The 27972-nt window shown below is 38.1% G+C and overlaps 1 protein-coding gene across 2 annotated transcripts; it reads left to right on the top strand.

Moving 5' to 3' along the window:
• The first annotated feature begins 850 nt into the window (after positions 1–850).
• On the top strand, positions 851–26815 carry LOC128025055 (potassium channel subfamily T member 2-like). Of its 2 annotated transcripts, XM_052611039.1 has the most exons (28): positions 851–1087; positions 1314–1393; positions 1669–1765; positions 2396–2444; positions 2581–2640; positions 3078–3152; positions 4235–4318; positions 4482–4576; positions 10383–10563; positions 12872–13036; positions 14804–14940; positions 15138–15201; positions 15378–15486; positions 15599–15707; positions 16551–16700; positions 16842–17050; positions 17409–17595; positions 17710–17815; positions 18336–18508; positions 18659–18730; positions 18818–18952; positions 21225–21336; positions 21469–21570; positions 22161–22244; positions 22359–22487; positions 23389–23671; positions 23965–24049; positions 26513–26815. In XM_052611039.1, exons 1-28 carry the CDS (start codon positions 993–995, stop codon positions 26622–26624), a joined length of 3339 nt encoding a protein of 1112 aa, XP_052466999.1. In that variant the 5' UTR covers positions 851–992; the 3' UTR covers positions 26625–26815. The 2 variants fall into 2 exon arrangements, with proteins under 2 accessions (XP_052466999.1, XP_052467004.1); XM_052611044.1 differs by lacking the exon at positions 18659–18730.
• The last annotated feature ends 1157 nt before the right edge of the window (positions 26816–27972 follow it).

Below are 27972 nucleotides of genomic sequence, written 5' to 3'. Positions count from 1 at the left end.
CTGCTGGACAAACGATCAGTCCATAATCCATAATAGCACTTCCTCCAGGGAAAAAAGTTAATTCCCTGGTGTCATCAAAATCCACCAACACATTTGTTAAGAGTTGTTTTGGATATTGTCGCTTGCAAATGGTGCTTTATCTGTGCAGATTTCTCTCCTGATTCAGATAAGATTTATTTTTCACAACAGATATGGTTTATGGACTTGTATTTTATCTGGCTAGAATTGTGTTTTGGTGCTCAGTCCCATCCTCTTTCAACAGGATTCTCAGAAAACGCTTACTGCACCATTAAGAGTTCAATGACCTCATGAAGAGCCTCTAAAACACTGCTCTCTTGTGCATTCATTGGAGAAGCAAAGTTAGCAGCCTGTGTCAGATTTGATTGCAGGATGGACTCATATGAACTTAAGTGACATTCAAATATGAAAAATAAACAGTGACTTTTATGATTTTTGTAAGCTTTATTAAACAGCTGTATACACAAAATAAATAACCACGATAACTTAATAGTTACAGTGTTAAATGGTCGCGCGTGTCAGGTGCGCTGTCCAAGCGCTCGTGCCCGTGTATTCTTGAGCACTCAGAGCGCGTTCTTGTGTTGGTCTCTAATGTGTAGTATGTAATCTCTTACTTCCTTCCTATGAATACATATGCAAAAAAATTGGCCGATGCATTAATGTCTATAGGCAAAACATTTTTTTATATTTATGACGATATCGATATCGCACATGTCAGAAGCTGATGCTTGAGGTGAAGCCGATGACGTACAACTTCTGACATCAATATTTGCATCAGTATTTGCGTCCATCAATCACATTTACCAGAGACCCAGCGAAGAGAGACCAAGGGATTCACGAGAGCGATGCACTGTTTTATTACGCTGCTATAAAGAATAATTCGAAAATACACTAACAAACTTTTGAGCTTATTTATATATGAAGTTGTCTCACTGATTTTATAAAGAGGTTGTTTTTTGGCGCTTTTGAGAAACATGGACGATGGAGAAAACGAAGTGGAACCCTTGCCTCTCAGGCACAGATTGAAGGATTTTTTGCTTCGAGAGCAGAAACGGCAAAACGATGCCAAGTAAGTGCTCTAGATTCATCCGTGTTGACTCAAAACTGAAACCCTTTTATATTGTTATTGTTTCATTGTGTTCAAAAACAATATGCTAACTGTATTACATAATTCCAATTTGATGAAGTGCAACCTTTCTACAAACAGAAAATCAAAACATCAGATTTTAAAAAGTAGCTTATTTATGAGAAGCATAAATTCTGTTGTTTAATCAGTAACTGTGCCCGTGTTTTAGGGTGCAGGTGGACTTTTCCGTCGATCAGAATAGTTTCAAAGAACGCCTGCGCTTTTACTGCATCAAAAACCAAAGATCTAGTAGGCTATGTCTTCCGTTTTATCTCCCTTTACACTTCATTATCAGATCATATGTTTCCAATTATACGTTTCTTGTTTCCATAATACAAGGAGCTCAGAACATTATACAAATATATTTTTATAATTTCACACTGATCTAAACTTAAATTTAGTTAATTGTGTTTTGTTCCATTTGTGTTCCAATAATTTTGTGTATCCTACTTGTTGAGTGCATGTTTTTATAGCGTATTACCATGTTTAAAATGCTTTATAAACACAGTTGTTATATTTTTCAGGTCTCAGGGTTCGAGTGTTTTATCTTTCGCTCAAGGTGTTGAGCTGCATTTTGTATATATTCAGAGCGCTGACCGACACAGAAGATCAACATAAATGGTAGATTTTTTTTATTGTTTGATGGACAGAATTTATAGTAAGAAGGCTCACCTTTAGTCATATGTGATGTTACCCTTAAGATTCTTCATCACTTCCTTGATTCACAGTGCATTTTTGAAAAGGCTTAAAGAAAAATGTGCTTAGGTCTATATTACAAAAAGTCTTGTTGGACTATGAGATACAGTAATGGGCTGAAAACGCAGCTCATAAAGTCATTATGCAGTCTCTAATTTATTGTCTCTAATTGCCAATCCACAGCTGAAGGGACAATGGAAATATAAGACTTCCTTTAAACATATATATGTGTGTGTGTGTGTGTGTGTGTGTGTGTGTGTGTGTGTAAAAAAAACTGGAAAAGGAATATATTGCTTCATCATGTAAAAGTAACCTTTGCTACATTTTTCTATTCAGTTTACATACTGCTATAAAAATGACTGGTCCATAATGATATTTGATATTTCTTGTCTCCTCATAGCTTGGGCTGCACATACAAAAATTATACCCTGCTTGAAATCAACTGGTATGTAGAGAAAATTCAAACTAAAATATAAAATCAATATCAATATAAAATTGCTCTGATTTATTCACTTGCTCCATTTAAAAAGAAAAAAAAACCTTTTTTTTTACCAGGGCTTCAATTATTTGGGTTAAACGAAATCACTCGCTTTGGGCTGCACAGGTAGTCTTGCAGATAAATCTCATTTTTTAATTATTTTGTGTAAGGCTTGTTGTTGTGGAATTGATTTAATGTTATTAATAATGGAATAATGATTGGTGTTTAGTGTATGGATGTATTTAAGAGTTATTTTCTTTAGGTGTCTGTTGCAGTCATATGTTTATTCATAAGAATCCTGCTGACATATCTACGATACAAGGTATGATTTTTTTAATAAAAAGTTTACATTTCCATTCAACTGCAAACTGCTTGTCCAACAGGATTTCCCAACATCCGTGTCTCCTGCTCTTAATCAGTGTTTGCCTGTTTGCTCTAATTTCATTGAGACTGAAATATTAGCCATGCAACATGATCAGGGTCAGAAACTATGGAGCCCTAGACATGACATGAACTTTTGTCAGTTCAGAAAATAAACAGAACAGATTGATAAATCATGCTCACGATGTAGCTACTTGAAATGAGGTTACAAGTTAGTAAATCGTTTCGAATTTTCATAGCTGTGATTCTTAACAATGACCTTAAAACAATGATGCACAATGAACAAACAATACGGGCAACCTACTGATATATTTTCCATGCAACTCTTGGTAACATCTGTGATCCTTCTGTATGTTTGTGGTCTCTCTAATGATCTAGGGGAACATATGGCAGCAGGTACTTCAATTGGCGTTCATCTTGGAAATGATTAATACAGTGCCCTTTGTGATCGGAGTAAGTATATATCATTGGAAAACTGCAGACACAATATACAACTCACAATAATAGTGCTGTGATGTTGGTACTGCCACATCTGCACACAACTGTTTTCTATCTAGAGATTAGTCCAATCGATTTAATGCTTAATCCATTAATATGTTCATCTTGTCTTGTATTTTAGCTTATATTACATAGTGTTAGAGATTTTCGAAGTATTAAACGTTGGCTTGTAAATGACAACCTACCACACTGCAAGGATAAAACAGATAAATTGTTAAATTGTGCAGCTTGGTAATGAGAGGTGTGTTTTTCTAAATGATTGAATTGTTGCCTGGTGGACAAATAAGTGAGTGAAAAACCCTTAATTTGAGGGACAGACTCAAGCCATATCCAGAAACCAGAATATCATTAAGACTCCTTTTGACTTGGGCTTATAATTAATCTCGCAAAATACAATATAGGAAAAACCTGGAAACCACCAGAACAGCCTAGCAACCACAATCAACTTCTTATCACCTATCCTGCCTGAACAACCTAGAAACCTCATAGCAATGCCCTGGAAATCACTCTGAACAACCTAGGAACCAAGAAACAACTGCAGGGCAACTGCCTATAACACCCTAGCATCCAGAAAGCACCTACTTAGCAATTATCCAAAACACCTTATCCAGTACATAGCAACACCCCGGCAACCATCCTGAACAACCTAGCAACCACAAAACAGCTCCCTGACAACTAAACAGAACAATTTAGCAACCACGTAGCAATGATTTGACAGCTACCTAGAAAACCCTAGCAAAAACAAAGCAACTTCAGTGTTTTTATATGGAACATTGAAGACAAGATGATTTTTGTAATGTAGAAAGTTTTGAGTTCTGAAACTCACAGAATGTTTAAATAGTACTTTCAGCCCAAAAATCTTTTTTTTTTTTTTTAATTGAATGCCTTTTTTATGCTCATGTTTGTTCTTCTGAACTTAATTTGACTGACCTCTGTAGTAGTTTTACATATAACATGATTACATGTATTACTTTTGCATTTTGGTGAAATGCTTCCATTTTTAGTAAAGGTTTACTAAGTGATCTTTACTGTAACAGATTTTTTATCAACCTCTCCAAAACCTCTTCATCCCTGTGTTTCTGAACTGCTGGCTGGCAAAACGTGCTTTGGAAAACATGGTTGTGAGTATATATTTGGAAGAAACATTCATTTGTTATTCTGTAGTATTATTGGAATGCTGCAAATTGATCAGACTGTCTGCCTGTATAGAGAGGGACAGGTCATTTAAAAATTCAAATATATAGTATCTTTAATATATTTGCATCTTTTCTCTATGGCTGTCAGAATGATTTTCATCGTGCTATTCAGCGGACACAGTCAGCCATGTTCAATCAGCTCCTCATCCTCATCTCCACCATCATCTGCCTCATTTTCACTTTGTGAGTCAGTGATAATCCACTCATGTACACATTCACATATAAAGCGCACACAAATAAATATTCGACATTTCGATTCAGTCACAAACTGCTTGTCAAACAGGATTTCCCAACAACCGTGTCTCCTGGGCTTAACCAGTGTTTGCCTGTTTGCTCACATTTTTCTGAGACTGCAGAATTTGCCATGCAGCATGATCAGGGTCAGAAACTATGGAGCCCCAGAAATGACATGCAAGAAAAAAAACTTATATTGTGACAATGAATGAACCACGATTCCCATGACTGACTAATACTTCAGCATGATTTACTAATTTGTTCACTCATCTTATAGACATATTTTGTTTCTGTTAGGAATAAAGTATGACAGGACTGTTACTGGGATGTAGTCTGTTCACAAAGATGGTGCAATAGGATATTCCCGAATCACTCAGTGAACAAAACTGGATTAGTAAATCATTCATTGCTCACAGTGTAGCTACCTTAAACAAAGTAACAATTTAGTAAACTGTGCTCACAAATTAGTAAAATTAGTAAGTCGTGAGAAAAAAATGTTCATTCATGACCATGATATAAATATTTTTTCCCACGTCATATCTGGGGCTCTGTAAGAAACACTGAATTGCAGCTTATTTTTGTGGTTTCTGCTTTTGAAGAGAGAAGCACTTACTCACCACAAATGTACTTTTCCTCCCATGTTCACATCCTTATTAATCCATTATGTATTGCCAAGCTAATTGTAAAACAGAGTGGCTTTAAAAATTGTTTGGACACTTAGGGCTAGAATACACTGCACAAATATAGGCATCACACACTTGCAAACATTGTTTTTGTCGATCACCTCACAAATTGACAAAACTAAGTACAGGTGTAAACAGATAGTTGAAAATATTAGATTGGATTGTGTTGATATAGTAGATGCTCATGTTACTGAATGTGTTCAAAGAACCAATGAACTACTCTGTCTACTGACCAAATTCTTAAACATTACGGGATGTGTTTTTGAAAAGCACTAGCCAGATGGGATTTAGACTTTGCTTGCTGAAATCAAAAGTTTGGTTTAAAGGCAAAAAATGTGAAAGTGCATCGTTGTCTTACCAGTCCTGATTCTATCACAAACCCTCAGCCAGTGTTGTGCCTGAACGCGTTCATTGAACGATAGTTCATGAACTCGTTTATATTTTGGGTGAACGTGAACTGAACGTGCTGCATTACTGCCTGATGAACGTTACTGTGAACTCGTTCATTCTGGTGTCTGTGAACGGCATGCTCTCTCAGGTTAACTTCATTCAGTAGGGTGCCAGATTTCTATAGAGCCTTCCAGGCGAAAACCCGGCTAAAACACACCGTAAACGGGTCTTAATATGTAGTGGAAAAACACCCAATCTGGCAACACCAGCCACCAGTGTCGCACAGCCCTCCGCCGCATGCGTGACGCGTCATCAAAAAAAAAAAGCATGGAGGCGACAGCAGCATGTAGCAAGAAGGCGTATGATCATTTAAAATAATTTTATGATGTTTATGACAAGCTCGGTGAGAATGGGAGACAAAGCATTAAAGCAACAATGGGGAAATGCTGTCCCCTCAATGCTAATGTAAACCCTGGTTGGATAAGGACTCAAAATTGGATATGAAGATGAAATCTGATGCATAGCTTCATTGTTAAAAGTGATAAAATAATTGCTGTCTGTGATCCTATATGGGCTGTTGCAATAATTTTGAAAAATAATAGCTCAAAGCAACATATGGAAAAAAAGAACTTAGTGAACTTAGTTCAAAATTTTGTAGTTTGACCTATGAACTGAACTAGTTCATTTTAAAATTTGTGAATTGAACTTTGAACTAGTTCATGTAGAAAGTGAACTCTCCCAACACTGCCCTCAGCATAGTTTTGCAGCTATCAGTGCAGGAATAAAAGTTTGCAGCAGTGGTGAAATTAAATCACTATATTCATATCTCAGTACCCCTCCATTAAGCTTAAAATCAAGAAAGCTAGTGTCGGTGTAAAGAAATGCCACCAAAATACAAGATATTAATTGCTCCTTTATTATTCTTTAAAAATATATTATTTTTGCTCTATTTTGCTTTTATTGGCAAATATTCACTCAGAGTTAGCAACTCATAGTGGTGCTTTGCTCTTGAATGATTCTGTATTTTTGAGCGAATCATTGTATTTTTGAGTCAATGACTATTCATAAAGCCAGTTCGAACAATCGGTTGAATTCATAATTTTATGATTCACTTATATAAACTTGCGAACACCTACAGGTGGATTAGTTTTACATGTAATAATGTAATTTCATTTTTCCTAACATTTCTACTAATTTCATTTCTATTTATGTACATTTTTATATTTAGAACATTAATAACATTATTTTTTAATTGTAATTGAAGTTTTAATGGATTTTGATAAATGGTAATAAGGATTTTCATGATACTGATTTCATTTATTTGGTATAACGTGTATAGTGTTAATTAAAGTATATTAAGCAATTCAAAAGTATGTAACTATTTTTTATTAATAATTAAGAAAGGTGCACTTTTTTAGTTATTGGCACAGTAACACTGATGTAATGAGATCACGGACTTTAAAAATGGCTCAGCCAATCAGAATCAAGGACAAGAACTGTCCATTTTATAAAATGTGATTTTCTAAAATGTGTTGACACATCCAAGCTAAAAACTGGTGCAAATAACAAGGCAAAATTTGCAATGTTTTCCAGCCTTGAGCCTTACTTTAAACTGTCTGAATGTTTAAAATTAAGACTGTCATATGGAGGGTAGGGATGAACTCAATCGCAGACAGGATGCACAAAACACAGGATTTATTATGAACAAAAAGGGGAAAACAAAACCCACGAGGGGAAAAACAACGACTACGGCGGAGACTAAATAACTTAACAATACTGGGTTGACACAATAAACAAAGACTCTTGACACAAGAACTCTTACTAAAGACAAACACTCACGGGTAATACAACGACTTCTTCAAAGGGTAACAATGATACAATATCTCATAAGGAAACAATGAACCGCACAGGACAGTGAACACAAGGGGATATAAATAGGAAGACTAATGAAGACACAACAAGTGGCACGGGTAAGGCAATACCCTCCTCCAAGGGAACATCAAACATGGGACAAGACTGAACTGAATGACTGAGACACAGACACAAACCAACAAAACATGACAAATAACAATAAAGGTAAACATGAAAACACTATGACAGGGTTAGGGTGGCAAAAAAAAAAAAAAACAAGGAAGGGGAGGAGGCGGGACAACAAAGTTCATGGGGGGGAAGTCCAGGGTGGGTGGGTGGGATAGGAGTCTTAGGTGGACGGGACAAAGGCTGAGGACTAGGGGTCCGGGCAGATCTGGTTGGTGTAGGGTGGGGAGGGGTCTCTGGACAACTGACAACATCTGTGGACATGTCAGGGGGAATCACTGGACTCTTGACAAAATCTTCTGGAAACTGGCTCTGGAACCACGCTCACTGCGGCTGGCTCAGGATCAGCGCTCACTGCGGCTGGCTCGGGATCTCCGCTCACTGCGGCTGGCTCGGGATCTCTGGGAACAGGGTCTGGGGACAAGACAGGACTGGCAGGGACTTCTAAGATCTTGACTAGGCGTGACAAATAATCTGACAAGGTCCTGGAGCAATAACAACAGGCATCTCTTTATGAGCCGAGACAGACTGCAACACCGCTTCTGCAGCAGAGTCGGCCGCCGCTCTCTCTCCTCAGCACTCACGACTGTTGACTTGGACACAGTTCTCTCAGTCGCTGATTCGGGATAAGCGTTCACTGCTTCTGGCTCGGGGACGCCAGCGCTCACTGCTGCTGGCTCGGGGACGCAAACGCTCAATGCTGCTGGCTCGGGGATGCCAGCGCTCACTGCTGCTGGCTCGGGGACACCAGCGCTCACTGCTGCTGGCTCGGGGATGCCAGAGCTCACTGCTGCTGGCTCGGGGACGCCAGCGCTCACTGCTGCTGGCTCGGGGATGCCAGAGCTCACTGCTGCTGGCTCGGGGACACCAGCGCTCACTGCTGCTGGCTCGGGGATGCCAGAGCTCACTGCTGCTGGCTCAGGGATGCCAGCGCTCACTGCTGCTGCAGGTTGGAGGGGCATCGCGGACTCACAAGGAGACAGAGACGCAGGACCGGAAGACCCCTTCTTTCTCCTCTTTCTCCTTGGCCGTGGTGCAGAGGTCACAGCTGGGTCTGAGACTGGTTGGGGAAGTTTGGTCTCAGGCAGGGCTGACTCCGTCGCTGAGGACTCCGAAGCAGATTCCCACGAGAATCGTCTCCCTCGTTTCTTGGGGAGACTGAAGGGCGTAGGAGGTGCTTTAGGATTCGGGGAGGGATTTGCCTGATCCCCCAGTGTTGCAACGGCCAGGAGACGACCCTCTGGGATCACTGGCAGCTGGGCAGAAGGTGGGGATCTCGAGGGGGAAACCTGTGACTCTTCCTGGGAGAAACTCTCCCAGAGCCGGGCATAGTTGTTCAAGATCCACTCACCCTGGGACGACACTGGGAGGGTGACACTCCTCTTGTCAGTGGGGAATGGCAACCAGCATTGCCTACGAAACTCCAACTGTTGCTGAAGCTCGGTGGACATCCTGTCTGCTGAGCTCTTTGTTCGGCGGTTCATTCTGTCATGTGGAGGGTAGGGATGAACTCATTCGCAGACAGGATGCACAAAACACAGGATTTATTATCAACAAAAAGGGGAAAACAAAACCAACAAGGGGGAAAACAATGACTAGCGCAGAGACTAAATAACTTAACAAGACTGGGTTGACACGATATACAAAGACTCTTGACACAGGAACTCTTACTAAAGACAAACACTCACGGGTAATACAACGACTTCTTCAAGGCATAACAATGATTCAATATCTCACAAGGAAACAATGAACCGCACAGGACAGTGAACACAAGGGGATATAAATAGGAAGACTAATAAAGACACAACAGATGGCACGGGTAAGGCAATCACGACAAAACTAGGATAACAAGGGGGCGGGGCAAGGGAACGAGACATACAAGCACATGGCCCAACAACCAGGCACACAAAACACGGGTCTGTCATGATCCTGCCTCAAGACTAGAAGAAAATCAATGACACGAGGGCAGAATCAAGACAAAGACAAAAAGTATGTGAACTGTTTGAACTTGAAGAGAACTGATGTCATACACCACTAAAAACACCAATCCCAAACACCACTTGGTTAAAAGTCACTTGATTGTCAACATATTGGAGGTTTTTCTTTTATCTCAGGACTAAAGCACACTAATTGCTCTGTGGTCAAGTGTTCATCATTAGAAATCCACAGACAGCACTACATGATCACCATTACATTTCCAGTAAGTGCATCTTAATGCTTTTAGAGGAGATTTTCACAAGCTGTTTGCTCATCGACTTGGTGTCATTTGGAGAGCTAATGCAGACAGTCATAGCAAAAGATGAGTTATCTGTCATTTCCTGATTCCATCACTTTATGAGCATTTGCCACATAAGTCAATGTTTGAATGTTTTACTAAGCAAAGGAGCTTGCTTATCTCACATATCTTCAAAGTGGATTTGTGCATCATGCACGTAATGTGTAACATAGTCAAATGCACTGCAAAATGAATATTTGGTATTCCATTGTAATGAGTAAATGAGTAAGTTTTAAACATACATTAATAGTTTAATAGTAATTAATATATTAATACATATATTACTGTAGTATATAGTCCCTCATGTGCTGCAAACTTAACATGGACTCCGTTGTGTTGTCTACTTTTGTTAATTTGTTCCTCTCTTTAGCATTTGTGGTGTGGAGCACTTGCAGCGTGCTGGGAAAAAACTCTCTGTTTTTGACTCTTTCTACTTCTGCATCGTGACATTCTCTACAGTGGGGTTTGGAGATGTACTTCCTGACATCTGGCCCTCCAAGTTACTGGTGGTTATTATGATATGTGTCGCTTTAGTAGTCCTGCCTATCCAGGTAAGCTTGACTTGATAGCTCACTTTGAAACAGAAATGAATGACTATTTTAGACTATATATAGCAAAATATACACTGTATGCTTTCTTATAAAATGTCATTTTGAACTGTAGGAAGTTTGAGTTCTGAAAGTAACTTTGTAGCTTTAACTGAACAAACAAAACCTAATATTCAAAACTTACTAGGGAATATGTGCAGCATAACTTGTAACATTGTGAATCACCAAAAGAAGTCTCCTTAACCATTTAAGCCCAGGACTTAAATGGTTAAGGTCAACCTACATAGTTTTTTGGGTGTGTTCCGCAGCATTGGCTCTAGTCGGACGTTGTTTTTGTTAGTTTTTTGGGGGGGACGGGGGGTCATGTAGATTGAGAATGTAGAATTGGTATCAGGCTATCAGTGAGAGAAAGAGCTAGTAATTGCAGGAGAATAATAGCAAAACAGCGATCAAGAAGTCAAGAAGGTAAAGACAGAAGGCTGTTCTAATTTGACAAATGTTCTAAATTTGTTGACTAAGTGTACGTGTGCGAATATATTAATGTTAAGTGGAGTGAAGAAAGTGATCAGCATAACTGATTCTCAAAATGGTAAGCATGCTCTGTTTACAGTTTGTGTATCTGCAGCCTGCAGAGTTGGTTTCCCTTTATGAATGATGAATATATATAAATATATTGATCGTTGCAAAGCAGCTTTACAGAAAATTTAAGTTTCTATATTATATTTAGGAATAGCTTATCAGTGGAGACTATCTCAAGTTGATGTCCATATGGCAGAAATGTACAGTAAAAATCAAGCAGTTAGTTAACGAGATCAAGGAGATGTTCCATGGATGGCTGGAATACTTCACTGCCAGTGGAAATCCCGTAAGGCATGTGCAAGAATCTAGACCTGCCAAAGGGTATCGGCTTAGATGATGCCTCATCTAAAGGGATTTGGCAAAGCCTGCATTTTGCTTCAAGGCTACTGAAAATCTTGGCAGCTGGCATCTTTGGATCTATGCATATCCTCATAGAGCCATCTTCCTTTTGGGAGTGACCATAGCAGGGTAATGGCTGGTTCCCAATTTAGTCATTCTCTCTAGCTCTGCCATGACTTTCTCCTTCAGTGCAATGGGAGCTTTCTTGGATGCACATACAGTGGCGGCTACTTACTCATCTAATCGCATGTGATAAACAACAGGCAGTTTTCCAAACACTGTGGTGCTAAACAGATCACTGAATTCCCATACCTATGGTTCTTGGTTCTGCACTGTATGCATATGTGGTCCTAACTGAATCAGACCCATTGCTATGCTGTGTTGCAATCCAAACAGTGGTCTTACTTTTTGACCTACATCATAGAATTTGATTTGACCTTCTTGATCAGTCTAATGTTGTGGTGCCCTCAGTCTTGTTAGTTTGCCCACCATATGCAATGAGATTCACATTTTCAGCAGTGTTTATGTGAGCTGAGGGTACAATGAGGTGTAGCTGTTGGTTAGATAATGTTGGATTTGGCTCCTGTGTCCACTTTTAACTGGCCAAATTGTTTTAGATGCAATATTGTGAATATTTCACCTTTTTGAGAAACATCATCCAACATCTTCCAATAGAAAATGTCCTCAGGGGCATCCAGAGTTGTGTCCAATTAATTCACTTCGTTAGACTGAGTTTCTGAATTGTGCTGCAATTCACTTAGGATAGTAATCACGACTTTGAGACTGAGGGGCTGTTTTGTGTGATGGAGCCAATCTATAGCACTTTGCAAAGTGGTTCCATTAACTACTGTTGTTACATTGTTTATTGAAGCAATTGAATTTATAAAGGATGTGGTATCTGTTGCAACTGATGCAGTGATCTTGTATGGTACTCATACTTCAGCCTTGTGTTTCAGTTATTTTGTGCTCTTTTCAGATTGCTCATATACCAAACATATATTAATCTTGTGGAGCGGTTGTTTCCGAACACTGTCACATTTAATCCCACAAACCGTGCGGCCACGTATTAGCTCTAAAATTAAAGTTCCAAATTAACATTCATTTAAATAATAAAGTATTTTGAGTGTGTAAGTGTACGACTGAATGGACTCACCAGGCTTTTGGTTAGTTGTATTGAAGATGTGTCTGGCCATTATTATATTCATTCATTATTATATACATCTTTTGATGATCCTGGATCAACATTATTGTCCAAAAATATAATCTTAGCCCAAATCCTACCCCTAAACCTAACCCTACCCAGGAAATAATACACTGTTGTGGAAATGTTTTTAAAGAATGAGAGCTAATTCCGTGCATTATGGTGTTTTCTCTGTGTGCTGTGATGCACTAGTTTGAGGAGCTGGCCTACTTGTGGATGGAGCGGCAGAAGTCAGGAGGAGATTACAGCAAGCAAAGAACAGAATCCGAGAGACACGTGGTGCTGTGTGTCAGTTCAGTCAAACTCGATCTGCTGATGGATTTCCTAAATGAGTTTTATGCTCACCCCAGACTTCAGGTACATAGAAAAAAATAAAATATAGCTGCAAGCAGTAATCATAATTTTTTCACATTATAATGCCACCTATGATTTGATCTCCATAAAAGTTTGCGTGCTTCTTTAAAATCATGTTGCATTTTCTCACCTAATTTTGTTAATGTGATTTATGAAATGTGGACATTTTGGACGGTACCCAAGAACGTAATTGATGTAATCAGCGTTGTTTACTTTCGGGGGAAAATGCATTCATTAACGTAATCTGCATAATAAGCGTTGTTTGCGTTTAGGGGAGTGCTTGCAAATGCATTGTAATACTCTCTAAAATGGCGCAAGGGATAAATTGTTAATTTAGTTTTCTTTGCGCAAAAAAAAAGTTGAGCCACTGATGTCACATGGAATGTTTTACCGATGTATTTACTATGTTTCTGGACCTGGGAACATTTCACTTATGTTACTGTCTATGGAGGGTCAGATTTAATATAAAATATCATAATTTATGTTCCAAAGATGAACTAAGGTCTTACAGGTTTGGAACGACATGAGGGTAATTAATTAATTACATAATTCAAATTTTGGGGTGAATTAACCCTTTAAATGATCAGGGCCCGGTTCACCGATAACGCTCACTCTTAGCACCATAAGAAGACTAGAAGAAGACTAGAAAGATATATCTTACTAAAGATATATACTTACTAATCTTACTCTTACTAAAGTTGTTTATGTTCCTAAGTGTGTTCCTCGAAGTGTCCCTTAGGAAGCTTCTTAACATGCTGCCTTTTACGTCCGATGTTACAATGGCTCTGTCCTGAGTGAGGGTGCTGAATTAGTTGGCATCGATTACTCAGGAATCGATTTTCCACTTCCACGCAAAGGTGCATTATAGCGTTAAGAAAGATGGAAAGATACAGATGGTCGGGACGCAACGTATAAAATGGCACCTAGCTTAGGCCGTAGCCCTCTCCCACGACCTTGATGAAGCTCTCTGTTTCAAAAAACCTTAGCGCTGCAAGCAGCTAGACTTCAGGGCTTAAAGCAAAATTAAGAGCAGCTCCATAATGGGGGATTTTTTTTTTTTATATAGCCACGTCAGGCAAAATGTCAAAAGGAATTAAGTTTTGCCAAAAAAAAACTGACATGGACTAAACGCTCCGCGGCCGGCGCCGTCTTTGATTCAATACAAGGACACGTTGGATCATTGCCATAGTTCGTCGTTTATTGGACACCACCATGCTTACCCATTTATAGATAGATTATCCATTTAGAGCAAAATTGTTTGGAAGATTTTCATTATCAAAAGTGATTGCCAATTCGCTTTAATGACATTATGAAATAGCCTAGGCTAATTACCACCATATTAGTTCTGATACCAAATAAAGTAAACTTCATAAATAGGCCTGTATCCATTGCGAACATATTTTATTATCAGTCTTAAAATGTCAATTGTTGAGCCTCAACATTGTCAACATACCATAGTTTGACTTGTACTGTTGTCTTGAGCTCAAACAACGCTAAGAGAGAGCTTACGAATGGTCCAGACCAACCTTACAAAAGTGTGACTTACAGAAGATATACTTAGAGTACGAACGTGTCGGGAATCGTGCCATAAGGTTAAGAGAGAGGTTAAGGAATAGGTTAAGAACTACTTAGTGATAAGAACGTTTTGGGGAACCGGGCCCAGGTCATTTATCAGGTAACACAAAGTAGGTATTAATGTCTGTTAGTATTTTTAATTTGAGTCTTGACAAACTTCATTTATTCTACCTGTTTGATGTTGTTGTCTTTCAGGAGTACTATGTCATAATTCTTTGCCCAGCAGAGCAGGACGTGGCAGTGAGACGGGTGCTGCGGATCCCAATGTGGTCACATAGAGTCATATATCTGCAGGGCTCTGCCCTCAAAGATCAAGATCTGGTCAGAGCAAAGTGAGTTAAAGAAATTCACGCCTGTTTCCCATTCCACATCTACTCTGGGCTACTGCGGTGCAACTACTACCATATACAGAAATTATCATGATTTCAAGATTATCACATTTTAACACTTAAAAATGATTGAAGAAATGGCAATGGCATAAGAATCTTAATTCAAGATGTATTCTCTGAGAACATGTCTTTTCATACAGGATGGATAACGCTGAGGCTTGCTTCATTCTCACCTGTCGCTGTGAGGAGGACCGCAATGCAGCAGTATGTAATACTGAAATTCTTCATCAAAAAGTGAAGAAATACATACTTATGTTTAAAACATTAGAAATTATTATTGTCTAGTAATCGGTAAATGGATGGGACATATAGAATATATTTTTATTTATGATAATGTATATGAATATTCCACCTTTTATTACTAATTTGTTTCTTCTCAGGATTACCAGACCATCCTGAGGGCTTGGGCAGTGAAGGACTTTGCTCCAAGCTGCACTCTTTTCGTTCAGATTCTCAAACCAGAAAACAAATTTCATGTGAAATTTGCAGGTACTGTTAAATCTGTCTTTGTAATTGATTCCAGAACATTTCAAACAAATGCATCAAAAGACTTTGACACAGATCTTTTCTAACACAGTTGTACCATAATATTCCCCTTCAGATCATATTGTCTGTGAGGAAGAGTTTAAATATGCTATGCTGGCCCTAAACTGCATCTGTCCTGCGACGTCCACCTTCATCACCCTGCTGGTGCACACATCTCGAGGCCTGTGGGTACACCATCATCAATCCTTAAAGGAATAGTTCACCCAAAAATTATTTGGGGTCCTCTTTTTGTGTTAAAAAAACTACTAAAGTCACAAAGTGAAAAATTAGAGATGAAAAGGCATGGACAGTTATTTTTATGGACTATGCATTTGTGGAAGTTACTCTTACAGATGCAAAATTCATTGGATTAAATAAGGGGGTGTTCACAAGAGACCATTTTCAACTAAAATCCTGAAAACTTTGAATGTGTTATGGCCGTTCATTTACATGACAGAGGCAATTTGGGGGCTGAAAAATACAAGTTTTCGAATAGATAACGTTATCATCTCTGTGAGGTAATTTGCAAGCACAATGAGGTCATATGCATGCATATTACATATTTGTGTAGTGTTTGTTACAGTGCCAACTACTGGCCTGGCATGCATCATACAGTGTTTTTAGTCATTTCTGTAGATCAGTGCGAACAGGGATTGTTTTGAGGACGTTTGTATGTGAAACTTAGGCAAGGCATATGTTAACAAATGTTGTGCCTGTGTTTTTATTAGATTAGACATGCTTGGTTATCATTGGCTCTGCTTTTTGACTGCGACCCTATGCTAATTAGTGCCGCTCTTGGTAAATCCATTGGTCATTATGAAAATATTGTGGTTGCCTCTGTGTTCTTTAATTTGCCAGTTGTCAGTAGATTAACCTCAGACTTTCAACTCCCATCAACGATTGCGATCTCACACTAATTTGACCTGTTTAATCAATCTGGCCCTGAACTTTTGTTATTTACTCAACCTAATGTAATGGAATTAAAAATGTTATATATTGTATATGATATGATGTGTGTATCTGTGCAGGGAGGGTCAGCACTCTCCTGAGGACTGGCACAGAATTTACGGAAAATGCTCAGGAAATGAAGTGTACAGCATTGTTCTGAAAGAAAGCATCTTCTTTTCTGAGTATGAAGGAAAGAGCTTCACCTATGCCTCCTTTAATGCGTATAATAAGTGAGTATGAGATAAAAGCATATTTGAGAAATGCATTAAATGCCATAGTACAGTCAAAATGGCATTTGATTCCACAAAAATGGCCACTTCTCACCTCTGGACCAGAAATGTAATTTGTATAAATATCTCTTTCATTTGTAGGTATGGCATCTGTCTCATTGGAGTGTGTCCTGACAACACTAAGAAGAATATACTACTGAACCCAGGTCCTGAGCACATCATGAACCCCTTGGACGTGTGCTTCTACATCAGTCTCACCAAAGAGGAGAACACCTGCTTTAAAACTCAGACAGGCTGCAGAAACAGCCCCAAGACTCAACCTCCAACCTGCAGCGCTATTGCTAGCATGGGTCAGACAAATTAGCATTATATTAATTCAAAGATAGACACTGTAAATATCACAGCAATATCATTCAAAAGTTTGGGGTCGATATGTTTTGTAATGTGTTTGCAAGAAGTCTCTTATACTCAACAGGGTTGTCAACTTACTAAATGACAAAAAGCACCATAATATTTTTCTTAGCCTTGATCAGCATGAGAGACGCACAAGAGGTGTATTTCTAAATGCTATTGGACGAACAATTCTAATCATAATTTGAAAGTATCAGCAGAGGAGAAGCATTTTTGAATTCTCCCAAAAACATGTGGATGAAAATGTAAAGTCATTCCATATTTTTGTCTAAAGATTTTTGTTTGCATTTCCTAAAGGTGCGGTGGCCATAGACCTGCAGGAAATAAGCATTGCGTCCAGTTTAGGTGCATCGCTCTCAACTGAAACTAACATGGTTCCTGTTCTAGAATTGCCTGATTCACCTTCGCTCCAGACTGCAAACCTGTTCAGCGATCAGTCAAAGTGTCCATGTCAGCCCAACACTGGAGATGAAGGCAGCAATGAGTAATTTCTGCCTTCACTGAGAGAGAAAATAATCTGTTTATGAAAGTTCCAAGTTCCAAACAGAAACACTGGACAATGTTGAGACTGAACTTTTTTTTTGGTCTTTTTTTTCAGTTATGTTAAGGGATATCCTCCAGATTTACCCTACATCGGAAGCTCACCGATACTTTGCCATTTACGGAAAAAGAAAACACCCAAATGTTGTATGAAGCTACAAAAGGTATCACATGATTACACTTTGGTGGACAGTATCTAAGTTATATGTAAGTCTACATATAATTAATTTATGTTGAAGCATATGTGTCCCCTCAGACATTTGAGTTTTTAGTCCAGTTTACAAAATGTTTCTTTGATAATTACAGTATGTTGCACAGTAACTGCAAGTAACAGTGTTATCTAAAATGATTATGCAGAATTTTGGGGTCAGTAGACTTAAATTTTTTTTAAAATAAATTACTACTATTTTTTTTATCAATATTAGAACTAATTCTGATGGACCATGTGACACAAAAATCCACAGAATATATTACATTTTAAATAAAATACATTCAGATAGAAAATAATTGTTTTAAATTGTAATAACATTTCACAATTATGCAGTTTTGACTATATTAAAAAAAATCTTTTGAATAGTAGCTTATGTTTTAAAAAATATAGGTGCCTGGAGATCACTAGTTTTATGTTGAATTGTAATATTGCATTGCTTGATCATCTTATTGTAATTTCAGTTTTTGTCCAAGACCTGCTACCACAAAGACGAAGAAGATGTCAAAGCGTACGGTTTAAAGGACAAGCTCATCATTGTGTCTGCTGAGGCCACAGGAAACGGCCTGTACAACTTCATCCTGCCATTACGAGCCTCTTACAGACCAGAGAATGAACTGTGTCCCATCGTGCTGCTCTTGGAACAGGAGTAAACATCCTAATTTTACACTTTACCTTGTTCTTTGGGCTTTACCAACTCTTCTTTCGTTGCCATTGTCCTGCAGTCTTGAAGTTATAGTCACATCTCCCCTGATGTCTACATAATATTGTATTTCTGTGTGGATTGTCTTTGTTTTAGGCCAGACGCAGAGTTTCTTGAGACTGTCTGTTGGTTCCCAATGATCTATTACTTCCTTGGAACAATCGACAGGCAAGAGTCATTATTATGGAACGTTATCGTGTTTGTTTGTATTGTATTTTTGTATTTCTACCCATCCATCCATCTATCTCCGTACAGTCTGGATGACCTGCTGCGTTGTGGCGTCTCTTTTGCTGCTAGTATGGTGGTTGTGGATAAGGAGAGCACCATGTTTGCTGAGGAAGACTATATGGCTGATGCAAAAACCATTATTAACGTCCAGACTCTGTTCAGGTTAGAGACTGCTCGAGATTTTGAGATTCTCCAAGGGTTAAATATATTTGTATATACCCATTTGTAATGATGAAGTTACGATTTAGTACATTTAAAATACATACATTCCTAAATCCAGTACTTCACATAAACACAAGTATGTGTATTTCCGTAAAGCACAACAAAAAATTAAAATAAAGTAAAGTGCCCCATTATGCCATTTTTAAGGTTCATAATATGAACTTTTGTTTTTTCAAAATATGCATTAAATATTACTTTATTTTCCAGAGATTCTCAAAAGTTTTGTTTGAAGCAGTTCAAAGATTCACTCTCTCTAAACCCCTCCTTTCCGTGAGCCTGCTCTGCTCTGATTGGTCAGATGGCATAGTTCTGTATTAAGTGTACACATCTATTATTTATCATACAGGTTGTGATTCAGTGGAGCAGCTGGTCCAAATAAACTGGATTCTGATCCATCTTTCAACAGCAGAAGTTTTGTGAATCCTGCGTTGAACTCTCTGAGATTAGAAAAGCAGTCGCCAGTAGAGTAACGTGTTTGTGGGTGGGGTCAAGTTGTTTGTGGCTGGCCAACATAGAACATACAAGGCACGCATTATGCAAATGTGTTACCCCGTGACTCGTTAGGCTGTAGAAAGTTGATTCTTAATTTTGGAAGACAATAACTTTATTTATCGTAAATTATTAGCTCTACAACTTTGCAGATCGTTAATATTCACATACAGCTACATTACACAATGCATGAAATGCAATATAGGAAATCTCATAATAGGGACAATAATTTAACATTTTCCTCTAAAACTTTAAATTTGACGTTATTACAAAAAGCCCTTTTATTTTTACCCTGAAGTTGTACAAAACCTGTATGAGTCTCTTTCTTCTGTTGAACACAGAATAATATATTTTTAAAAAATGTGAGTAACTAAACAGAAGTTGGATTTTTTTATTTATTATGGCAGTCATTGGGGACCAGAAACTATTTGGTTAGCAACATTCTTTAAAATATCTTATTTTGTGTTCATCAGAAAAAAAAGGTTAAAGGGGGGGTGAAATGCTATTTCATGCATACTGAGTTTTTTACACTGTTAAAGAGTTGGATTCCCATGCTAAACATGGACAAAGTTTCAAAAATTAAGTTGTACGTTTGAAGGAGTATTTCTGTTCCAAAAATACTCCTTCCGGTTTGTCACAAGTTTCGGAAAGTTTTTTTCGAGTATGGCTCTGTGTGACGTTAGATGGAGCAGAATTTCCTTAAATGGGTCCTGAGACACTTCTGCCGGAAGAGCGCGCGCTCCCGTATAGCAGAGCAGAGAGAGCACAACAGACATTCACTGATCAGAGCGAGAGCGTCGCAAAATGTCACAAAAGAAGTGTGTTTTTGGTTGCCAGGGCAAGACAACCCTGCACAGATTACCAGAGAAAAAACAGCATTAAGGGACCAGTGGATGGAGTTTATTTTTATAGAGCATCAACGGAGTTGTGCAAGTGTTTGTGTTTGTTCCCTGCATTTCGAAGATGCTTGTTTTACAAACAAGACCCAGTTTGACGCTGGATTTGCACATCGTTTATTTCTTAAGGATGATGCAATCCCAACGAAAAAGGGTCACGATCGTGTGTTGGAACCGCAGGCGGTGAGTAAAACTGCTTCAAATATCTCTTGTTAGTTCGTCCCCTCCCATGCCGGAGACGCGGGTTCGAGCCCCGCTTGGAGCGAGTCGTTGCTGCTGCTGCTCTCGTTCAGTTTCAGCCTCGGGATCTGATTCTGGATCATAAATAAACGTCTGAATCTGACTGTTAGCCATGGTTTGTTTTGGATGATGGTTTTTTCCCTTCACGGTAATGTCACAGTTTCCACATGCTCTCAACTCAAAAGCCTACTGGCGCTCGTGATTCTTTAGCTCCGCCCACACGTTACGCCTCCAGTCGGTCGTGTTTTTCCGGGAAAAATCAGTACAGACTAACTTTCTCTTATGAATATAATAAAACTAAAGACTTTTTGGAGTTATGAAGGATGCAGTACTACTCTATAGGTACTCAAGATTAACAGGATATTGAGTGAAAATGAGCATTTCACCCCCCCCCCCCCCCCCCTTTAAGAAATATAGTCATGAAAGTACTCTCTTTAAGTGGCCTTTAATTTCATTGATATTTTACTATCTGAATTTTTTGTGCAAAAATATCTTAAACAAGGGTTTATTCAGATCAACTAAGAGCTCTTGTTCCTCAGAAGGGAATTGAAGATCTTAAATAACTGAAATGACTGACTGCTCTGTAGGTTGCTCTCTGGCCTCAACATCATCACAGAGTTAACTCATCCCGCTAACATGAGATTCATGCAGTTCAGCGCCAAGGACTGTCACTCGCTGGCTTTCTCCAAACTAGAGAAGGTGAGCAGACATTATGGACATGCTTTTTTTTACTCTTATTAAACTAATCATAATATAATGCTTTTGCCTTGATTAGTCAGTTTGGACCTGAATCTTCCTTTCCACATTTTTCCCCATGGCTTCATGGAGCAGAAAGAAAGAGAGAAAGGCTCAAACCTGTCCTTCATATTTCGCCTGCCCTTTGCAGCTGGTAGGGTGTTTAGCATTGGGATGCTGGACACACTTCTCTATCAGGTACTAAGAGCTGCTGCCTGTTGTGCTGAAATCATTTTTGCCTGTGCATCTGCCAATGACCACTAGATGACAACATTAGCAACTGGACTAGTAAGTCACACTGGACTATAAGTTGCATTTATTTAGAACCAAAAGAAAACATTACCGTCTCCAGCCACGAGAGGGCACTCTATGTTTTCAGTGTAAACTACAGGAGCACTGAGCAGCATTAGAGCGCCCTCTCGCGGCTGGAGACGGTAATGTTTTCTCTTGGTTCATTTTTCTCGGTTCATGTTAAATTAATTTATAGTCCTTAACTATAAATTAACTTAACTTATAGTCCGGAAAATATGGTACATTTTAAAATGACATTAAATATCAGAAAAGTAAACACTTCATTTAAACTGTAATGATTTTAAAACATTAAAACATGTTTTTGATCAAATAAATGAGCATAAGAGACTCTCTCATAGGAGACTTTCAAAAACATGAAAAAGTCTTATCAACCCCAACCTTTTAAAGGTCGTGTATGCTCTTGCCTTTAGAAATTTGTAAATGTTCATGCCTTTAAACTATCTGTCATTGTGCTAGAAGTGCGTCTGTCGTTTCAGTGTTTCGTTAAGGATTATATGATCACCATCACCAGACTACTGCTTGGACTGGAGAACACACCAAAATCTGGTTTTCTTTGTTCTGTAAGTGTGACGTTTAACATTAACACATTCCCCACATCCTCATCTAAATGACTTTTGTTAGATGCCTTTATTTCATGTAGTTTTAGTGTTAAAATATGGCATATTACATTTCAGATGAGCATCACAGAGGAGGACTTGTGCATCGAGACGTACGGCAGACTGTATGAAATGCTCTCGTCCACTGTAGGAGACATTCCCATCGGCATCTACAGGACTGAGTCTCAGACTCTTGAACCTCCTGAGGTTTCATTAAAACTCAATCCATCCACAACACATGTACTGTACACGTTTAGATCAGGAGAAACAAGAGTTTTACTCAGTTATCACTTAATCATCAGTTATTTTGAATAACTCCAATAACACTTGATACATTTGTTTTCCATTTATACAGTAGATGAATAGAATGTTCAAAAGAACTGTGTGTTTTTTTTTTAAATAGAAACATTGTGAAACACTATAAATACCTTCATTGTCATTTTTGCATCAATTGAATGCATCCTTGAAGAATACAAGTATTTATTTATAAAAAAAAAAACTCCTGAATTTAGTTTCAAAGTTACTAATGTATGAAAGATTGTTTCTCGATAATGGTGTCTTTTAATCTCACAATTCTGATTTCTTTTCTCAGAACTGAGAGATAAAAACATGCAATGTTGATTTAATTCATAGGGGGATAAAAGTATAATCTCACAGTTTTGACATTTTCTTACAAAAGCCAGTTTATATCACCCAGTTCGGACAGAAAAAAATAAATAATTGTGAGATAAAAAGTTGCAACTATCTTTTAAAAAAAATTATTCACTGGCATAAATTTTTCTACAAATGAGAGAAATTCAGGGAAATTGAGTTGGCACACATTATGTCTACACAAGTTTTGGGACCAAAAGTTGGCTATTGCTAAATATTTTCCCATAGCTTGAAATTAAAAATGTGATTTTTTTTTTCTCATTATAACATTGGTAACAAGGTTACATATAACGAAAATTGAGAAAATAAAAAATTTGATTCATTACCATTTTTCTATTATTACTTTATTAATTAATAAACTAAATAACCAAAGTTCTTCAGATTAAGTGGTTAAAATGAAGTTGAAATATGAAATTGGAAATATCAAGAAAGACAAGCCTTGGTTGTTTCCCTCTAGACTCCACTATCCCAGATGTCAGACAAAGTGTCAGTCTTTGAGGAGGGAAAGGACCAAGAGGAGCAGCATCAGGCTCTTCACTGTGAATCGCCAGACATCCAGACTCATTCTCTGCGTCGAAGGAGCATGCAGTGGGCTTCCAATCTGCTGGGGCCGTGGCACGCTGAGCGAGATGCAGACAGACAGCAGCGCGGCGTCCTGCTCTCATGCTCCGAGAGACTGGAGCTCACAGAGCTGGTCAAGAAACGCATGCAGAACCTGGGGCTCTCCACACACGGATTCGGTGAGACGAATATTACAGTGAAATCATTTCAGAATTAATTAGGATGTTTTTTTAGAAAGCTTAGACATTTTATTTAAAGAACTCTGGAAGCAACAATTAACCCTTTACCACACCTGCTAATCATGGCAGAATGCAAAAAAAAAAAAAAAAAAAATATATTGGCTATTTGATTACAATTGTATTCTGCATTTTTACATATTTCAAACATTTATTTTAAATTAATTGCAAACTCTAATGACTGAAATGCTCTAGAAGATTGCTGTTATATTATGAACATTTGTCTCCTAATCCAGATAAAATGAATAATAACCAGAGCAGTCACTCATACGCCTTGATCAACCCGTCACCAGATACAAAACTGGAGCTGAATGACATTGTGTAAGTGAAGCTGAATCTACTGTACTTCATAAAGAAGTTTCACTGAAGACAAAAAACAAAACAAAAAAAAAAAAACTAAGAAATTGTGATTTCTCATGTTACCGTATTTGCTGCACTATTATGCACATAAATCCATAAATAATGCGCTCCGGATTATAAGGTGCACTTAAAAGCCTTTAATTTTCTAAAAAAAACGACATTATTTATGCGTGCGGAAAATACGGTATTACTTATTATAGTAGTTATAGTAGCTAGTTATAGTTTTTTTGCATTGTAATAGACACAGTTTTATTGTTATTAATTTATACATTTTTAAATAAACATCTAAATATCTATATACTTTACAATTTAATTAGAATTATACATACATTTTATGGATAGCCTAAAACAGGTGCAACTGTGATGGAAAATACAGTCATAGTCAAAAATATCGGCAATATTTGGACACACCTTCTCATTCAAAGAGTTTTCTTTATTTTCATGACTATGAAAATTGTAGATTCACACTGAAGGCATCAAAACTATGAATTAACATGTGGAATTATATATGGAATTATATACATAACAAAAAAGTGTGAAAAAACTGAAAATATGTCATATTGTAGGTTCTTAAAAGATTACTGCTTTGCACACTCTTGGCTTTCTCTTGATGAGTTTCAAGAGGTAGTCACCTGAAATGGTCTTCAACAGTCTTGAAGGAGTTTCCCGAGAGATGCTTAGCACTTGTTGGCCCTTTTGCCTTCTGTCTGCGGTCCAGCTCACCCCTAAACCATCTGGATTGGGTTCAGGTCCGGTGACTGTGGAGGCCAGGTCATCTGGAGCAGCACCCCATCACTCTCCTTCTTGCTCAAATAGCCCTTGATGCCTTCAGTGTGACTCTACAATTTTCATAGTCATGAAAATAAAGAAAAACTCTTTGAATGAGAAGGTGTGTCCAAACACATGTGTGTGTTAGAGGTCTTCACAGTGCACCCGAGACCCGTCGACCCCGGACCTGACCCGGGACCCGTACGGGTTCGGGTCTATATTTTAAATCATCAGCCGGGTCCGGGTCGGGTCCGAATCTATTACCTCGGGTCCCGGGTCTGTTTAACATTGTGTGTAATACCCGTGCGATCGCCGATCGGAGTCATCGGACTCAGAGAACATCCGGCCGTTATCAAAGACTGCTTGTGTTTTTTGTAACTTGCAATTTGTAAAATTAGGAAAAGAAAAGAGTGAGCCAAAAAAAGTGATCTCTCTCTCTCTCGCTCGCAGACTCAAGAGTTAATACAAGTGCACACACGGTAATGCTTGCAGACTTGACACACTCATGTTTAATATATTTCAAATCAGCAACACAATCTGAGGTGAACTGTCACATGAATGTTGTCTATTACGCTCAAATTGCGTTAAGGCATTTTAGGTTGATACAGCTAGCACGCATGTGCAGTCTCGAGTGCATTTCATGTTTCTATGGCAAGCAGTGAGGGACACCTCGACCGCCAAACCGCATTTTACATTTTCTCCCATTTTTATAATATTATAAATGAACCGTTTAATCTTAAAGTTTTAGTGGTTCAGATTCAGACTCGATGCAGAGCAGAGATCAGATGATAGTAAATAAATAACGTCAGCGGCCATGGCATTGCACGAGCGATCGTTATTATAGTTCAAAAGGGCAAACAGTCTAAGTTATTATGCGAATTAACTCGAGTCAGAATGTACATGTGCACAGTAGCATTTGTAATCCTTCACCGTGACATCAAGTGGACTTTTGAAGCTGAAATAATGAGTGGATTCAGCTTGGACTTGGAATAACGAGAGGAATGACATGAATAACTTTCTTGACGGAGGATTGTAATGCATCACAGGCAGTCAGGTACAAGGAAGAGAGACTACGGCTCTTTAAATTAGGTAATACAAAAAGCTGTATTCTTCACAACAGGTTTATTGACTTGTAATAGCAATTTAAGGTGGAATATGTGAACGTCGGGTCCAGTCGGGTCTGTGTCTTCCCGGCGGGTTCGGGTCCAGATTTCAAATAATATACGGGTCCGGGTCGGGTCCGGGTAGGCATTTCTCAGATCTACACGTGTCCGGGTCCAGCTTTTGAAATAATAGACGGGTCCGGGTTGGTTCGGTGTAGTACATTACGGGTCTCTGTCGGGTTCGGGCAAGAATTTTTGGACCCGTGAAGACCTCTAGTGTGTGTATAATTCCAGTATGAGTGTTTTTCATGCATAATGTCAATTTGGAGGTGAAATTTAGTAAATTGTCATGAAAACAATGTCACTATGAAAAAAATTCTATCGTTTTAAAAAAGGCTTTCTTTTTTTTTGTAGAAATATAATTTCTATTTATTATATTTCTGTGTATTATCCATCGTTTTAGTCATGTCTGTCAAGACATGATAATCAATGGTAATTGCAGTACCATATGTGGCTGTGGTTTTTATGGTTTTATTTATTTATTTGGTTTCAGGTACATCATCCGTAAAGATCCTCTCTCATTAGAGCTGTACGATACTGACATCAAGAAAAGCTGGAGGAGTGATTCACAAATAAGAGAGAGGAACACAAAGAATCATCTGTGAATGAAGATCTGTTTGTCTTCACTGTGACATGAGTAAAGCTTGTTCTTCAGCATCAGGTTAAGCAGCTGCAAACCTTTAACGCAGTACCTATACATCGCTTAGAATAATGCATGTAAAGTCTCTACATTTAAAAGACAGAACAGTGCCAGTGTAACCCACCTACAAAGACCACAATAATATCTCTCAATAAATAAAAGCCTATCTAAATAAAAAAAAAAAAAACTGGATGTTAACGATCACTTAAAAAGGAATATTTCACTCCAGAATTACATTTGTGTCATTTTATTTGTTAAAACCACGTAGTTATTGTTCTGTGGAGCAAACAAGGATAATTTTGCCCATAGTTATAGATTAATCTTAAAGCAAGGTACTACAAAACAGGTACTACAGTGATTAGTATTGGTCTATCATAAACAATAAAAAGTATCATCTGATTGCTGTTCACTAATCAACTTGAAAAAAGCAAAAACAACATAACTACAAATTTGACAGCCTCAACAAAGTTTATTACACATCTAATGCTCAGAAAGACAGAGAGGGAGAGATAAAAGTAAACCAAATTCAACAACACATTTAGCACAATGCACAATGAAACATGAGGCTGAATATTTAATATGCAGATACTGCCACTAAGTGTGACTGGGGAGTTTTTAATGACAAGTGTGAAGTGTCCAGGACTAGTTTCTATCACATAAGAGAGAGAAAGAGAGAGTTCTTGCGCACTATGGCTGCCGTCGCATTGATGCTGCACACTAGTGGTGGATGAGGAGATACACCCTGACAATGTAAAGCACTTTGAGTGCTTAGAAAAGTGCTATATAAATATAAGGAATTATTATAGAGAAAAAAATAATTATTTAATTAATCAGAATTGTGATGTAAAAAGATCAAAATTAAGCCAACTATGAAATAAAAAGTTATATCTGTGAGATAAAAGGTCATTGATGACAAAAATGTTGAGCGTTTAAACTGACATCATAATTGGCAATAAAAGTATGACAGTCAAAATGATGAGATAAAACTTATAAGTATGACAAGTCTAAATTGATTCAATTATGACACAAAGTTGAAACTGACATGTAAAATTATGAGATAGTTGTTATGAGATAGAAGTTGTTAGGATTTGACTGTGGGGATATGAGGCAAAAGTGACACAGAAGCTTCTTGGAGTCGGGTGAAGGGGAGTTTTGTTGGCGCACACACGTGGTAACAAACCCCAACACATGGTGTAAAAGTAACAAAATAATCAAAAAGAAAATAGAAATGTACAAAATATACACTTTATACAAAGTATTCACAAGCTAGTTCAGCTAAATCAATTGATTTGAACCCCATAAGCAAGAAAAAA

This window comes from Carassius gibelio, chromosome A2 (assembly GCF_023724105.1).
Source record: "Carassius gibelio isolate Cgi1373 ecotype wild population from Czech Republic chromosome A2, carGib1.2-hapl.c, whole genome shotgun sequence".
Classification (NCBI taxonomy): Eukaryota; Metazoa; Chordata; class Actinopteri; order Cypriniformes; family Cyprinidae; genus Carassius; species Carassius gibelio.
This window is presented reverse-complemented; position numbering and strand designations above follow the sequence as displayed.